The sequence below is a fragment of the Meles meles genome, chromosome 18, assembly GCF_922984935.1.
Source record: "Meles meles chromosome 18, mMelMel3.1 paternal haplotype, whole genome shotgun sequence".
Taxonomy (NCBI): Eukaryota; Metazoa; Chordata; class Mammalia; order Carnivora; family Mustelidae; genus Meles; species Meles meles.
The window spans coordinates 42,663,682-42,680,086 of record NC_060083.1 but is presented as its reverse complement, the minus strand read 5'-3'; the positions used below and the strand labels follow the sequence as shown (position 1 = coordinate 42,680,086).

The 16,405-nt window shown below is 61.9% G+C and overlaps 1 protein-coding gene across 10 annotated transcripts in view; it reads right to left on the bottom strand.

Moving 5' to 3' along the window:
- Positions 1-265: 265 nt before the first annotated feature.
- The window catches only part of RARA (retinoic acid receptor alpha), a 44,490-nt gene continuing 28,350 nt past the window's right edge, over positions 266-16,405 (bottom strand). For 2 of the 10 annotated variants that reach the window (XM_045985042.1, XM_045985041.1), the window contains exons 3-9: positions 8,911-9,059; positions 7,508-7,649; positions 5,358-5,518; positions 4,935-5,111; positions 3,417-3,621; positions 2,430-2,588; positions 266-1,842 (exon numbers count right to left, since the gene is read on the bottom strand). In XM_045985042.1, the coding sequence (XP_045840998.1) occupies positions 1,625-1,842; positions 2,430-2,588; positions 3,417-3,621; positions 4,935-5,111; positions 5,358-5,518; positions 7,508-7,649; positions 8,911-9,059 (1,211 nt within the window). In that variant the 3' untranslated portion in view covers positions 266-1,624. The other 8 variants (XM_045985048.1, XM_045985049.1, XM_045985043.1 and 5 more) reach the window with 8 other exon arrangements.

The window sequence follows — 16,405 nt, the reverse complement described above, 5'->3', positions numbered from 1 at the left end:
CAGAATGGGGACTCCTGAAAGTGGGAACAGTTTCTCCTCTCCCCTCCCCACCTCCAGACTGGAGCTTCCTGACACGGGCTCTATAGACCCCTAGACAGAGGGCTTCCCAAGGGCAGGCCTATCTTGTTCCACCAAAGACACCAGCACAGCAAGGCAGGCCCCGAAGGCAGCTTGGCCCTCAGGGCTCATACCTGACCCCCCAACTCCAGATCCCTGCCCACTGAGTGGGAGAAGGCAGCGAGGCAGTAAGGCTCTGAGACATGTGTAGAATAAATAGAACTTTATTCTTTATCCAGTAGATCTCAGTGGAAAGTCCAACAGTAACAGGTGCACCAGCGGGCTCTGAGGGGATGAGACCCCAACCCCGGGGCAAGGAGGGCAGGGCAGAACCAGCTCCCTCAGCCTGGGGGTGCAGGGGGTGAGGGGAGGGAACCCCCTGTAGGCCCGTCCTGCGGGGCAAGGAGGGGGCACGGGGATGGGGTGGGGAGCGGCGGGGGGGGGGGGAGGCCAGGGAAACGGAGGAACTCAGGCCAAGTGTGTCTGTTGGCCCATCGGTCCACTGTGTGTGTGTGTGTGTGTGTGTGTGTGTGTCTGGGGACCCTGTGGGCAGTGCTGGTGGCTGTGAGGCTGGGGGACAGGGGCAGCTTGAACTCCCTGGCCAGCCCCTTCACAGTGGGGGCTAGAGGGCTTGGATGGTGTTAGCCCTGATGGAGAGGCAGCTCTGCCAAGGCCACAGGACTGAGAAACACACACGAGTATGTTCTGAGGGCCCCCTTCCTCAGCCCCCTGCCCTGTCTTTCATGGTGGGCCCCCTCCTTCTGGGGGCGGCCTGAAACTGTCCACGCCCAGTGGTTAGGCAGAGGGAGAAGGGGAGGGCAGACCTCGGAAAGTTAGTACTTCACAGTTTTAAAGAGAAAACTGAGGAGAAAAAGGCTGGGGAGGAGGGCCAGGGGGTGCAGGGACGTGGAGAGAGAGTGGGAGCCCCTTCTGAGCCGCTCCCCTCCCCCAAGACCCACCCACCTCCAGCTCTGGATCCAGCTCCCCCCAATACACAGCACAGATTCCTTCAGTATAAATGTGCTTAAAATGAAAATTCTTATTAAAAAAATCAAAACAAAAAAAAAATTAAAATAAAAACAAAACCAGCGAGAATTAATACCTGGGGGTTGGTATGGCAGGGTATGTACAGGGGAAACCCCCCACCCCTGGCCCACCCCCTCTGTCACCAACCGAGGCAGGGGGGGCTTCCCGACCGGGGGACAATGGCTTGCGGGTTCTGAGTATGGGGAAGCCAGGTCCTGGCATTTGCTGGTGATGAAGATGTGGCGAGGGGGGCAGAGGGCTGTCTTGATGAACACGAGGCCCCCAGGCTCCATCCTGAGGCCCAGGACCAGGGGTCCTCACTCAGTTCACGACCTTGCCCCTGACATCAGCCCAGGAGGCAGGAGCAGGCAGTCCATCCTGCCCGGGCCTCCCTCTGAAGAGTCACCGCCTCCTCCCTCCTGTCCCCGAGGAAAGGGAGGACAGGTTGGGGGGGCAGGGCTGGTGGGGGTCGCATGGTTGGTAGAAAGGCAAAGAAAAGCCAGGGCGTGGGGTGAGGGCTGTGTCCACGGGGCACGGGCAGTCACGGGGAGTGGGTGGCCGGGCTGCTTCTGTTCGAGCTGGGACTGAGGCTGGGGCTACAGCTGCCGGGTGGGGGGGCCAGGCCACCCCCATCCCGCCCCCCGCCCCCTGGCTGTCCGCTCAGAGTGTCCAGGCCCTCCGAGTTCTCCAGCATTTCCTGGATGAGAGGTGGCATGGAGCCCGGGATCTCCATCTTCAGGGTGATCACCCGCTCAGCCCCTGGGGGGAAGGAAGAGCAGAGGTCAGCCCGTGGGCCCCCAGCCTCAGGAAGCTCTAGGAAGGAGGGTGTGGGGCTGGAAAGGCTAGTCCGACCCGTATTGGCATCCACTACGGACTGAACTCAGGGCTCGGTTCTCTGACGTAAGCCAGCTCTCTCAGGTCCCCGGGTCTAGGGGGCAGCCGTAGTTCCAAATCCAGGCTCTGGGGTCAGACTGCCGAGGGTTGACAAGAGGGCCCTTCCCGCATGCTGTGTGTAATGGGTTCTCCTACTGACACCTCAAACAAAACTGTGTAAACACCATCACGATCCCCATCCCTCCGGTGGGAAACTAAGGCTGAGTTGTGAAGGGACCTACTCAACACACGCTGCAGAGCCAAGCCCTCAACTACCAGGCAAAGGGGACAGTGCCCCGCTCAGAGCTCCCAGGCAGGAGGAGGTCACCGGGCTCCGAGGAAGGGGCATCACCTTGGGCATAAAGACATGGGTTGTTAGCTCCCACGTGGGTGGACTGACTCTGGGCACGGGCAGGGGGTCCGGGCCAGGCGTTCGGTCTGGGTCCGACACACACACAGGGCACGAGCCTCACCCTTAGCACTGATGCTTCGCAGGTCTGTGATCTTCATCAGCATCTTGGGGAACATGTGGGGGCGGCTGGGCCTTCGTTTCCGCACGTAGACCTTCAGCGCCTCCAGCAGCGGCTCCTGAAGCATGTCCACCCTGTCTGGCTGCTCCAGGTCCTGCCGGTCTGAGGAAGCAGGAAGCAGGTGCCCCTTGAGCTGCTGCCCGCGCAAGCAAGGCACACAGCTGCACTCCCAGCCTCGGCCACTGGGGTGCGCGCTGGCCCTGGCCACGAGCTGAGGATCTCTGCTGCGGGGACTTCCCCATACAGTGCAGTGGTTGGGGTCTGTGGGCTGAGAGAAAGGTCCTAATGGGCCCTTAAATGGGAGCAGAGAGGAACTGGGGTAAGGGTCGTCCGCAGCCCTCTCTGGCAGCCCAATTCATAGGGGCGAGACCTCTGAACACAGGCAGTGCTGTCCTCAGGCAAGGATGCCCAGGGAGGTCTCACTCCCGTTAAGGACACCAGCTCAGTATATCAAAGCTCTTAACAATCAAATAATCAGAGCAGCCAACAATGACCGGGCCTTGCTGTAGGCAAACTGTGCCTCACTTATTGCCCTCTTGGTCCCCCCATCAACTTTATGAGGTGGAGACCCTTACTGCCCCATTTTAAAGAAATGGGGACTCAGTGAAGTTCGGCAACCTGCTCGAGGTCACAAGCTGGCCAGGATTTGAACCTGGGTGACCTGACCCTCATCCCGCACTCTTAAGCCCCCTGGAAGGGGCACAGCCCACCAAAAGGGAAGCAGACGTCAGGCATCCGTCTCTACTCCCTTGTTGTGTGGCAGCCGACCAGGCCCTGCCCCCCTCTGCATTCTCTGTTCATCCCTTTGAGAGGGACCTGATAGAGGCCAAGGTCCCCTTCTGATCTGACCCTGGGCTTCTCCCTGGCAGAGACTCCAGGGGCCACCCCACCCCCCGGGCCTGGTCCCCCAGCCCCAGGCCCCCTGCCCACCTCCACAGATGAGACAGATGGCGCTGAGAAGACCAGTCTCAGCATCATCCATCTCCAGGGGCAGCAGCTGGTTGGCGAAGGCGAAGACCAGGTCCGTGAGGGGGCCGAAGCCGGCATTGTGCATCTGGGTCCGGTTCAAGGTCAGCCCATCGGAGAAGGTCATGGTGTCCTGCTCGGGCGTGTACCGCGTGCAGATCCGCAGGATCTGGGTGCAGAGGGTGCACGGATTCAGGGACTCGCCCCACCTCCCCAGCACTTCCAGTACCAGCGGCCCCACGGGACCACCAGGCAGGCGGCCAGACCGGTGCTGTTCCACAGAACCTTCTGCAATAATGGAAACGGTCTATGTCTACACAGCACTCAAACAGCAGCCACCAGCCAGCAGAGCCATTGGGCCCTGGAAATGTGGTTAGCACAGCTGAGAAACTGAACTAAATTTACTCTGAAGTTAAACTCAAAGAGCCACACACAGCAAGCAGCTACTGTCCCGTGCACACAGATCTAGATCACCTAGAGGGAAACTAGAATTTTCAGAAGGCAAGGATTTGGGTCTCCAGTCCCCAGGCCTGGGTACACAGCAGAACTCCACGATATGTGTACCAGCTGCAACCACTTCAAACCCCCATCCAGGTCTGAAACTCTTGCACCTGGAGCATGGGAATAGGGGGCTCCCCAGAAATGCCACACCCTGCTCCTCCCATCCCACCCCTACCAGGAAGCTGTAGCCTTGTCACCTTGCAGGTTCCCTGCCCTGGAAGTGGCCAAGAGGGGACAGTTGGGCTGAGCCCATCAGGGAAGTCAAGGAGGAGAGTCCTTCCAGCCTTGACTTTGGCAGTCCCCACCAAGCACACCCAGCCTCTGGCCTGGTCACCCTCTGCCCCGCCAAATGCCCTGCAGTCCCCTGAATCCAGCTGCTCTCACACCCTCCAGCCTGTCACACCCTGTTCCTGTTAGGGCCATCTCACATCCCCCTTCTATACAACCCAGGGTGCCCCCTCCTCTGGGATGCCTGCCTGGGGCCCCGCAGCTGTGGCTCTCTCTCACACAGGGAAGGGACAGACTGCCCCCATCTCCAGCCAGCACTTAGCATGGTTTGGTAACCTCTGTTTACGTATCTGCTGCGTCCACCCACAGAAGGTTCTCGAGAGAGAGGGGCCGGTGCTGTGTTCACCTCCGTTTCCTGACACTTAGCTCAAGGCCCGGCCACACAGAACCCTAGGTGAATTTTTATTAGACGGAAGAGGTGGGCAGATGGGCGGCAGGGTGACAGTCTGAGTGGAAGGACGGGGTGAGCATGGATGATGTGTGTGGGGGTGAACGGGTGAAGGAGTGTACATCCAGATGCGGAGGGGCTGAGGGAACAGGCGGTCACATGGGGGAAAGGGTGGACATTTGGGTGGTGGGCACTTGGACAGATCGATTCCAGATGTGTGTTTGGGGAAGGAGGCTATCTGAATGGCAGGAACTCCTCCAAGGACTCGGGAGCAGTGGTCGGGGGGGCAGGGTGCAGACCCTCACCAGGATGTCCAGGCAGGCAGCCTTGAGGAGGGTGATCTGGTCAGCAATGGTGAGGGTAGTGAAGCCGGGCAGTTGCTTGGCGAACTCCACAGTCTTAATGATGCACTTGGTGGAGAGTTCACTGAACTTGTCCCAGAGGTCAATGTCCAGAGAGACACGTTGCTCTGAGCTGTTGTTCTGGGAGGACGGGGCAGAGTGAGGGCCTTCTCCTCACGTGCCCCTTCTCGGCCTGGTCCACCACCCCCACAGGCCTGCCCTCCACCCGCTTCGCTTCCTGAAGAGCTCCCTCATCAGGAAGCAGGAAGAGGAGGGAGAAGCAGGGAAAGGACCCGGAAGCCCGGGCAAGGGTAAGGAGGCAGAGATGGGCCCGGTGGCACTGGGTGCACCCCGCTCCCTGCCCCGCCTGGCTGGGGGGAACCATACCGTAGTGTATTTGCCCAGCTGGCAGAGGGCAGGGAAGGTTTCCTGGTGCGCTTTGCGCACCTTCTCGATGAGCTCCCCGACCTCAGGCGTCAGCGTGTAGCTCTCGGAGCACTCGGGCTTGGGCGCCTCCTTCTTCTTCTTGTTTCTGTCGTTCCTCACAGCTGTGGAGGGCAGAGGCCAGGGTTACAGCAGGTGAGGTGGCCCACCCCCACCAGAGCTCCTCCCGCCAGACGGACCGCTACAGCTGCCAAGGGCTGCCAAGGACGTCACCCGGCCGGGCCTCGTGCACGCGCGCAGGAACGCACACGCGGGAGTGCACGGGCAGGTAAGGTGTCTGCGCACGGCCCACCCCTCCATGGCCACCCGACCCCAATGCTGAGTCTGGCCCCAGCACGTGACAACTGCACGCGCATGCACACACACACGCGCACACACACACACACACACACACACCCCTTGGCCGGCCCACATCCGCTGCACCCCATGCATCTACGCAAGCCCACACTCCAGGAGCGCGGGTGTCCCCGGCTGAGAGCAAGTGTGCAGGGGGGCCGACCTCTGTGCTCTGCCTCCTTTGCCCCCCCACTCCCTCTGCAGCCGTCTCTCTGGGGGTCCCTGGGACTGGCTCAGAGCAGGTCCCCAGCCTGAAAGTGGGGGGCCAGGCAGGAGACTCTCTCGGCCCATTAGCGGGGGGGCTGACGAGTCACCAGGGGCACGGAGCGGCACACACCACTCAGCTTTAAAGAAGCGACGGGGTCATTACCAGCCCATTACCCCAGACACACACTCACTCACAGGGCCAGTGGTGGCGGCTGCTGATGCTGGAGGAAGACAGGGTGGGGGTGGGGGCTTGGGGAGGGGGCAGCGGGTGGGGGTGGGGGGAGCCAGCATAATTTGGAGATCACTCATGTCGATTCTGCAAATTCAATAAAGTGCAAGGGAGAGGAGGGAGAGGGAGAGGGAGAGTGGGGGGGGATAATTTGGGAAGAGAAAATTGCAGCTGTGACAAGACGTTTATCATTCGGAAGCTTTAATTCTATTGAAATGGCAGCTGCTCAGCTCCGGGGCACAGAGCAGCCGGAGAGGAGATGGAGGGAGGGAAAGGGGGAGTTTGTGGTGGGAGGGAAAGGGGTCCCCACCCTGGTCCCTCTGCGCTAAAAAGCTCAGGGAGTGGAAGGTGGCAGAAGCAATGGGGAGGCGGCACTGGGCCCTGAAGGGAAGGGTCCCAAGTTGACACCCACTCAGCAGCACTTCCTGGGCACCAGGCCATGCGTCCTCTGCCTCCCATGGCAGGAGGCAGCAGGCTGCTGCAGGGCCCCTCTGCTCCCCTCTGGGACTCCTCGTGTCCCCCCACATCCCCTCCCCACCTCCCTCTTCCACTGCCCTCCCCACAAAGGGCTAGGGGGTCCTGCAGCCCCCCTCCCCCACCCCATCCCCCAAGGCTCAGGCTCCATGGCAACGGCCACGCAGACAAGGAGGCGTCTGTCAGCGTCATTTATCTCTGACATCATCAATCACCGGTCACCACGGCAACACCCATGATTCAACACAAGAGGGTCTCCCTGTCCAGCCCTCCCTCCCTCCCTCCCTCCCTCCTTCCCTCCCTCGGGCCTCAGCTGAGCCCAAACTGGAAACCCCCAGTTCCTCTGGGATCTGAGAAGTCCCAATTCTCTCTTCCAACTCTAGGTCCCCGGCTTCACCAGACAATGGCTTTCAGATCCCTGTGCCAGCGGCACCCACCGCCACAAACACACACACATATACATACACACACACACACACACACACACAGCAACTAGCACCCCCAAGTGCAAGCCCTCCCCCAAGAGGCACGATCCAGGGGCCCTCAGGTATGCCCTGAGTCCCACCCCAAAGCCAAGCGGGGCCTGGAAGCAGACACACATGTGCAAGCACACACAGCCAACCGCATGCCAACACACGGACGTGCAGTTGGCTACACACGTGGACGGACAGACAGGTCCTCCCAGCTACACACACAGCGTCCTTAACCACGAGCCCGCACACCACGCAGTGGGCTCCGTGGCACCCCCATCCCCACGAGCCCAGCCCCACGTCCCTACATCCCCGGCCTCTGAGGAGCGCGTCAGGCGCTGCCCTGGACCCGGCAGCCCCCGGCCCGGGGCACTCACACTCCTTGGACATGCCCACTTCAAAGCACTTCTGCAGTCGGCAGTACTGGCAGCGGTTCCGGGTCACCTTGTTGATGATGCAGTTCTTGTCCCGGTGACACGTGTACACCATGTTCTTCTGGATGCTGCGGCGGAAGAAGCCCTGGGTGCGGAGGAAAAGGAGCTGGGTCAGCCACACCCGTGGTGGGAGCGGGGCTGGCCTGGGGCCTCAGCCTTGGGGGTAGAGGGCCAGGCCAGCTGCTGTCTCAAGCCTTTGGCCTTCACCCACCTGGGCAGGCCTGACAAGGTGAAGAAAACAGTCCACCTACAAGGACACCCCCCTCCGAAAATGCCAGTGCCGGCCTCAGCACGGCAGGTGGACAGCTGTCTTCCCACAACCTATTATTGCCACCGTTCTGGCTTCCTCCCTCCCAGGGCAAAGGACCTCAGGGCTGCTAGTGAATCAGGGAGAGAGGCAGGGCTCTGGAACCCACAGCCCCGGGCTCAGAGCACAGAAGGAAGAGGCCATAGAAGGCTATACACAGGCCAGCCAGAGAGGTGGAGAGGCACACGTGATCTGGAGTAAGGCAGCAGGACACTCGCTCACCAACCCAGCAGACGGGCACCATCACAGGCTGACCTGGGCTGGTCAGGGTCTACACACAGGCCAACCAGAGACAAAATGGGAACAACCAGATAGGACAGGTAGACACACAGAGTCCAAAGCCTTGTGCTTGGACTCTTGGTCTTGGTCTCCACCCCACACCTGGGGATAGCTACTCCCCGCTGAGGGGCAGCCCGCTGAAGCCGAGCCTCGAAGTTGAGCAGCTTCTGCACCTCAATCCCCAAGGCAGACACCAACACAGAGGCTCGGGCATTGGGGAGAAGGGAAGAAGCCAGGCCCACAGCTGCTGGGAAGGTGGCAGCCACATCCGTTCCCTGGAGTCTAACACGGGCCCGGGGAAACCCCGTCAGACACTGGGGATCCCACAGCCCGGGCACCTGAAGGAGAGGCCAATCAGGGCGCCTGCTCCTAACCACCTCTGCCAGGCAGCCATGGTGAGGCTCAGGCAGGGCCATCGGGGGCAGGCCTCCTGGGTCCCTAGCCAAGAGCCAGTCGGCAGCCAGCTCACTATGACAACCCGGGTAGCAAGCAGGAGCAGGGCGGGTGTCTGCCCTGCCCGCCAGAGGACGGAGATGGGGAGAAGGGCTCCAGCAGGAGGGGGACCTCTGGTTTGGGGGTCCCTGGTCATCTAATGCAGGCTTCCTCTCCTCCACGGCTTTGCCACCTTCTGCAGGGAAGGAAGCAAGAGCAGCAGTTTCCGAGACATCCCCCCAGCAAAGGGCATGCTCCAGAACAAGGCAGTGGGGACATCCCATTTATCTCATCAGGCCTGTCCTTCCCAGTGACCCTGTCAACTCACCTTGCAGCCCTCACAGGCGCTGACCCCATAGTGGTAGCCTGAGGATTTGTCCTGGCAGACAAAGCAAGGCTTGTAGATGCGGGGGAGAGGGGGCGGCGAGGGAGGGCTGGGCACTATCTCTTCGGAACTGCTGCTCTGGGTCTCGATGGCTAGAGAGAGAAGGGGGGAGGGGCGGTTAGAGACCCAGGCAACCATCCCTAACACGGCGCCCACCCTGCCTCACGAGCTCCCCCAGGAGCCTCCCAGCCTCACCACTGCTACCAGGACTCTCAGTCTGGGGCAGGGACAGTCTCAGGAAAGCTGGGACTTCTCAGCCAGACTTGGACAATGAGCTGCCAACGAAGCTTCCAGCACCCCATCACTCCTGCCTACTCCCCCAGGACCCCACCTTCAAAACCAGAAAGATCAGAGGATAAACCATCAGATTTGCATGCAGACAGGACTAGGCATGGGGGCTGGGGGAAGGAGCCAGCCTGGCTTTCCAGCCCCTGCCCCACAGGGTAGCCTGGCCCCATCTCCCCTGAGTTAGGAAGGAGTTAAGGTCTAATGAGAAGGGAGGGAAGAGGACACAAGCTGGGGGCAGAGGAAACTGGGGTCAACAGGATATTCAAAGCGGCCACTCCCCCACCCCCTCTGCTTCCGCTCCCTCCTCCCCCCACCCCACCAGTAGCCACAGCCCCTCCTCCACCTAAACAATCCCCTGGCTAGGGACCCAAGGCAGGGTGTGCAAATAAGATTCGCAAAGGTTGGAGCAGAGCAGGTGAGGATTCCCCTGAGATAAGCAGAGGGACCCCTGGAGACAGGGAGTGGAGTTCCTCTGAGCCCCGGAAGCCCAAGGCGCTGGGTGCCCCGTCTGGGGGGAAGTAGCATGACAAAGGGGGGTCTGTTTCTATCAATGCTCTGTCTGTCTGCCCTCAATACTATGTCCGGGTTACTACCCTCCTCCTCTCCTGTTATTCAGCTCCAAGAGGGCAGCCAAGGGGGATGACCCAGCCAAGAGGGGCAGCCCCAACCAGTCAAATCCTCCCCACTGCCTGGCCTCCTGCCCATCACCCCAGGCAGAACAGAGCTGGGCTGGGTGGGGGCTGACTGTGCCCAAAGCCTGGGGAACTGGGGTGTATCATGCTGGATGAGAACTAGGACTGAGGCAATCCCAGATGCCCAAGGTACCACCCGGCAGTGTCCAGACGCCTTTGACAAGTCTACTTGTCCAGAGCCAAGGAGGGGCAAGGATGTCTCCCTGAGTAGGGAGATCCCAGCCTCTCTCATACCCCAGAATCCTACCCACTCTCCCCCCAAACTCCAGCACACAAGCTTCTGGAATTCAGAGAGTCCCAGAGTTCCTGGTCTAAGCACCTTATAAGCCACAAATCACGTGGCCCCCAAGTGCAGGCACAGAGAAAAGCAGCATCTGGGGGGGGGGAGTGTTGGCTGCATTCGACCCCCCTCCCCCTTACCTGCAGACACACCAAGAACTGCCAGGCAGTGATGACAAGGGAACCAGGCCAATAACCTTGGCAGAGCCTTCCTGGCTCTCAGTGGGGGGCCTGGATACCAACTCCCTGGTCAGTTTGGCTGACCAGCACCACTGTGGCCCTGTGCTCCCCATCCCTGTCCCTGCCCAGAGACCAGCCTGCAGCAAAAGAATAGTGGATGCCTAGACCCCCACCAGTCCACAGCCTCTTCACTGACCTCCCCTGGCCCTCTGCTTCTCCCCAACTCTAAACTACCCTGGCCAGGCTTTTCCCCCACCTCACCCTTCCTGAGGCCAGACAAGCAAATCAGACAGGCGAGAGGCCTGAGAACAGCTGCTGGGGGCGTGGGGTGGGGTTGGGGGGCCTGGGTGAGGCCAGGAGGCAGAGGGGTGAGGGACAAAGAAGGCCTTTGTTGTGCTAACTTTTTCCAAGACGTAAAAGGAGTAACAATAGACAATCCAGACTGGTGGGGGGGGGGTCAAGGACAAGGGGGTGTGGGGGGACCATGGCCTAGAATCCCAGCCAGCATTCCAATAAGCAGAGGATGAAGGCACTGACCTCCTTCCCCTGCCCTCCCCATCTGCCCTTTGCCCGGGCCCACCCCTCCAATCCCCCACCTCTAAAATGGACAGGCGGAGCTTTGGGGTACAGAGTGGGGCAGATGGACGGGAGGGCATGGGGAGACCCACAGGATTACTGGGACGAGGGACAGACAGCTCCAAGGCCAGAGACTGACTAAAGGGGCAAAGACCCATAGAAATTTGGAGCTGAGGCAAAGTCCAGAGGGAGTTCATAGAACTTAATGTATGTGCTTTTTAAAATTATTTTTGGCAGGATGAGAGGAGATGAGCTGAGGTGGGAGCTAGTCTGGGCTGTGAGGCTTCCTTTCAGCCCATCCCACTGCAGCTGGCCACCTCTGAGGCTCTAGGGTGCTCTGCACGCCCCCCTCTCCAGCACATCCCCACCTGTCACCCAGGTAACAGCCCAGAGGTTTTGCACTGTGCCCTTTGAACCCAGAGCCCTGGCCCAGTTCCCACCCCACCCCCAGGCGGCCAGCCAGCAGCCTAGGGAAGCCCAAGGCACTCTGGGGCCCCCGTGGCCTCTGCAGTGGTTGGGATTCAGCCTTAACCCTGCACACCCCACGTCTGGGGGAAGGACTGTCAGGGCCTGGCCCCTCCCCACTCACCTCCCTGACGGAGAGGCCCTAGCCCACAAATCTATCGTCTTCCTGCAGGAGGAGGAGGCTGCAGGGGCATCACACCTACTCGGCTCCAAGTCCCAGCACCCTGCGGAGGGCTGGAACCAGCCCAGGAAGCCCAGCGTCCCCTCCCGCCAGCGCTGCCAGGTTCCCCTCCCCCGGGCAGTGGGTAGGGGGCAGGAGGCACGGCGCTCCGGATTCCCCACGCCCCAGAGCCGTTCGTGGCCTCACACAAGAGGCCAGTTTCCTGGAGGAGATCAGCAGGAAATCAGCCGGGCCCCTGGCCAGCGGCTCCCCTCCCAATCCAGCTGGCGCCCGCTCCTCCGCAGCTCCCCTCACAGCCCCTGGGGAGGGCTGGGGAGGGGGCGCAGGGTTCCCCCCAACCGCCCTTCCTCCCTCCCCCCGCACCCCGCCCAGGGGCAGGGTGGGGTAGCTCCGGGAGTAGCGGCGGCGGAAGGAGGCCCCTAGCCCAGCGCCCCGATAAGAATCTCTCCCCTCCCCCACCACGGGCATCCACGTGCTTCACATTCTTGGACGTCTGGGAGCGGGTGGAGGCGTGAGCGGTGAGACTGGTGGGGGACAGATGGGGAGCCACATCCTGTGTACCCCCCATCCTACAGTGCCCCCAAAGGGGGGCTCTGGGGAAGAAGGCAAAGTTCCCTGGACCCTGAGGAATTGGAAGGGTCTCCGCCCTCCCCACCCCCCCCACCCCAAGCCTGCAGTCTCTTCCCACCTTTGGTGCAGGTGGTGGGAGGCAGGGGAGGATCTGGGTGACTGAGCTGGAGGCCTCCTGTCCCCACAGGACCTCCACAAACAGCAAGGGGTTCCAAGGCAGTGGTGGTGACCCCCTGTACACGAGACAGAGTTAAGGACCCCTGGGGCCAGCAGCCTCCAGGTCCTTCCTGTGCCTCAGAATAACTCCCACACCCACCACTCCCAGCCCCCAGACTTGGGGCTGAGCCCCAATGGCATGCCAATGACATACACACACCTACATGGCAACTAGGGGAGCAGGGGAGCCCAGACCTCTAGCTCTACCCAACTCCAGACAGAGCGTGGGAAACAGGCCTCCACTTCCCCATCACCAGCCTCACCAAACCCAAATCCTGCTGGACTCCATACTCCTCCTCCTCTACCAGTCTGGGGCCTCCATACTCCTCCTCCTCTACCAGTCTGGGGCCAGGGAGAGCTGAGCTGCCCCCATGCAATGAAAGAAGAGATGGGGTTGGACCCAGGGTCTCTGATTCCAGCTTTCTCCCAGTCCTCTGGCAAAGGCGGCCAACGTGGTGACAGGGGTGATCCCATTGGGGACAAACACCTTCCTCCAGGTCTGGAGGGTGGGAAGAAGGGTCCTGGTGTCACATCTCTTACCTCTCCCCTTTGGCTTAAGTCAGTCGACACTCACACCCCTCCCCCTTTGCCTCCCACGGTCTAGGTCTGCAGCCTCCCAGCCACTGGGCCCCAGAGGCAAAGGTCAAGGGGCAGGACAATAGGAAAGGCTGGGGGTGAGGTGGCTCTGGGAGGGGCAGAGGTGTGTCTCTCCACTCCAGGCCTCCCTCTTCCTAGACCAAAGGGACTGGGGGTTACCCTTCAACCTTCTCCAATCTGCCAGGCCTCCAGGGACCCATTCCACCCTTTCTCCCCGGCAGGCAGGAGGGAGGCAGCCGTCAGAGAAAGAGAAGAAACCCGACCCAGGTAACAACAGCCCCTAGCGCCGTCTCCCTCCCACTCAGGTACGCTACCTCACGGCTGGGTTTGAACACACCCAGGTGTGCACTCCAGGCGCTCACAGCTCCCGGGGCGCAGAGCCCCTCCCTTCCAGAGGAGCCCGAACCCAGATGGAGGACAGCAGGAGGGTGAGGAGGCTCACCGGACTGACTCCAGGCTTCTCATCAGCGCCCCTCTTAGGGACAACCCAGTGCCTGCCCCTATCCCTAAGCGTAAACAGGGTAACAAAAGGACACAGCTGGATTGGCAGGGGATGCATCCCTCACTTCCAGAGCAGCCCAGACCCACAACAAAACAAACTCCTCCCCCAGAGAGCAAACCCGATTAGGATTAGGAGCAGGGCGATCCTTCCCCTCACAGCAGCCGCTCTCCTCCTCCCATTCCTGGGACAGAAACCTCAAAGATGCCAGCCAGGTGTCCAGGGCCAGAGCAATCCTCCTATGGACAGGTGCCCCTCTCCAGGATGGAAGGACTGGTTAGGATGGCAGACGGGTGTCAGATGAAGTTGCCCCTTCCTGCCACACCCCACTGCCAACACCAAAGACATCGAGTGGTCCCCTGACACCGACTCTAATGACACAAGGGCAAGGGCTGGGGGCGGCAGCTGTTGCACAGGAGGGAGCTCTCCCCCAGGCTTCCACGGGCGGGATCTGGGAAGGAGGCCCCTCCTCCTCCGAGCAGATACACGGGTAAGGCCTTTACCGCACCCTGCGGGGTGGAAGAAAGGACCACTCTGCGCTGAAGCGACTGGATTCCAAGCAAGAAGATACAAACTGGGGGCCAGGGGCTTCACTTCCCCTGCCAGAAGTAGCAGGCCAGATGAACAAACGTTTCCTGAAGCGAGAACCCCTCAAAGTTCCTCAGCCCTGATGTAAGGAGAAAGAGCGCCCCAAGGCGCCTCGAGAGAGTCCAATTGTCCAGCAAGGGCACCCGAGTTCCAGCAAGAGAGACGGGAAAGTGAAGAGTAGACACAACCCCCCCCCACGCCCCAGGCCCGCATCCCCGGTGGGAGTGGAAGCTCCACCGCCCACCCTCATCCCCAGCTCCTACAATGGGAGAGGGGAGGCCGGTACCTACAGTGGTTTGAGCCATTCCAAAGCGGAGTCCGGAGCGGGGTGGAGTAGGGACCGGGGGCGGGGAGCCCCTTCTCCGGGAGCAAACAGGCCCGGTTCTGGTTATAAAAATCCACCACAAGGAAGGGATTGGGGGTGGGGGTAAGACCCCCCACTTCCACACTCTCGTACATTTTCCCCGCGAAGACAAGAGGTCCGGGCGGGGAAGTCCTGCGTGCCGCCTCCCTCACTCAGCCGGCGGCGCCATCCGCGGAGAGCAGCTGGGGGCGAGGGGCACGTCCCCCCAAGCCCCCAGGCCCGACAGGCGACCCGAGCCCGGGGCCGCCCGTCACCCGAAGTCCCTGTTCAAAGTCGGCCGGCCGCTCCGCCAGTCCCAGGCGAACAGCGGGGAAGTTGTGTGTGGGGGGAGGAGGGGGTCCCTCGGCTCCCCCACCCCGGGAACGTCCGGCCGAGGCCCGGGAACTCAGCGGCTCCACCTCGAGGGGGATCCCGTCTCGAGTCGCATGCTGTCCGAGGCTGAGTCCCGCGGCTCCCCAAGTGCGCCGGCCGGGGGCGGGATCGGCGCGGGGTGGGGGGGCGGGGGGGCACGCCGGGCACTTCCTCCTCCCCGCCGGGGCTCCCGGGCTTCTCCGGGGCAAGGATTCCGGGTGGGGGTGGGGACCCCGCGCGGCTCCGCCTCCGCCTCCGCCAGGCCCGGGGCGGCCGGCCGACTCTGGGTCTCCGAGGTGCGAGCCGCTGCCCCCCGCCCGGAGCCTGCGCGCCCCCTCCCCGGCGGCCCCACCCCCTTCCCTCCGCCCCGTCCCGTCCAGGCACCGCCCCTGACTTAACCCTTGCCGTGCGGGATCGACTGCGGCTGGCGAAACACAGGGAACTGACTGGGAGAGGCGTGCTGGGGCGGGTGGCTGGGGGGAGCCTGGGAAGGGGGAGGAGAGAAGGAGGGGACTCACAGGGGAAAATGCTCCAGAGGAGGAGCACTCAGAGGACGGACGGAGGCAGGGTACGCGGAGAGGTGGGGGCTGCACACAGAGGCAGGGACAGGAGAGGGGCGGGAGTCTTCCCCCATCCCGGTTCCAGCTCCCAGCCTCCCCCGTGGTTTGGTCAGTCCTCGGCCCGGCGCTGGTGGAGGAGAGGTGATGGGGCGGGGAGGAGGAGGTGGTCCCGGTGTCCTCCCCCAACACACCCCCCACCCGGCCCGGGCCTCATTTGCCTAATGCAATGCGGCTGAACTCTCGCTGAACTCGCCTGGCGGCGCCTCACCTCCGGGTGACCCACCCACCGCTGCCCGTGACATCACCCGCTCGCCAGCCCGCCCGCGGGGCTCCCCCGCCGGCCCCCGGCCCTCCCCTGGGCAGGGTGAGCGCCCCCGGAGTCCCGGAGAGTGGCCGCAGGAGGCAAAGGACCAGGGTGCGCGGAGCCAAGTGTTTGCACCGCGTGCTGGGTGTCCCGGGTGTGACATTGTGCAGCTCAGGCGCTGTGAAAGTGTTGAGACACCCAGCTTGTGTCATTGTCTGTGACATCATGTGTGACTCCGGCCGCCCGCCCGTCAGAACCCGACGCGACAGCGCAGATGCTTTAGCACAAACGCGTGCAGAGGGGGCTCTCCACCCCAAGCTCTGCGTGCTTCCGGCTAGCAAAGCCCCGCCCAGGGTGTCTCCCAGCGGCGGAACCAGGATCGGCCCCCCACCGGCAGTCCAACCTGGGAGAGCTAAAAGGAGGGGCTGGTGCCTTCCAGCTGACCACTTCCTCCCGGAGGCCCTCGGGATGCCTGTTTCAGTAGAAGAAAGGCCTAGGTTGGGAAGGCCCAGGAAGGAGGGGGATATCCCTAGAGGAGAGGGTATCCTGTCACTCCTACTGACCCTGCAGCAGAGCTCCCTCTCTCTAAAAGGGGATAGGAATTGACAGTCTTCCCAAGGATATTCCTCTAGAAGCCTGGTTCTTAACCCCTTTTGTCATTTAATCCTTGAGCAACTCCCAAGAGATAAATGGGCATTATTCCTATTTACACATAAAGAAACTAAGGT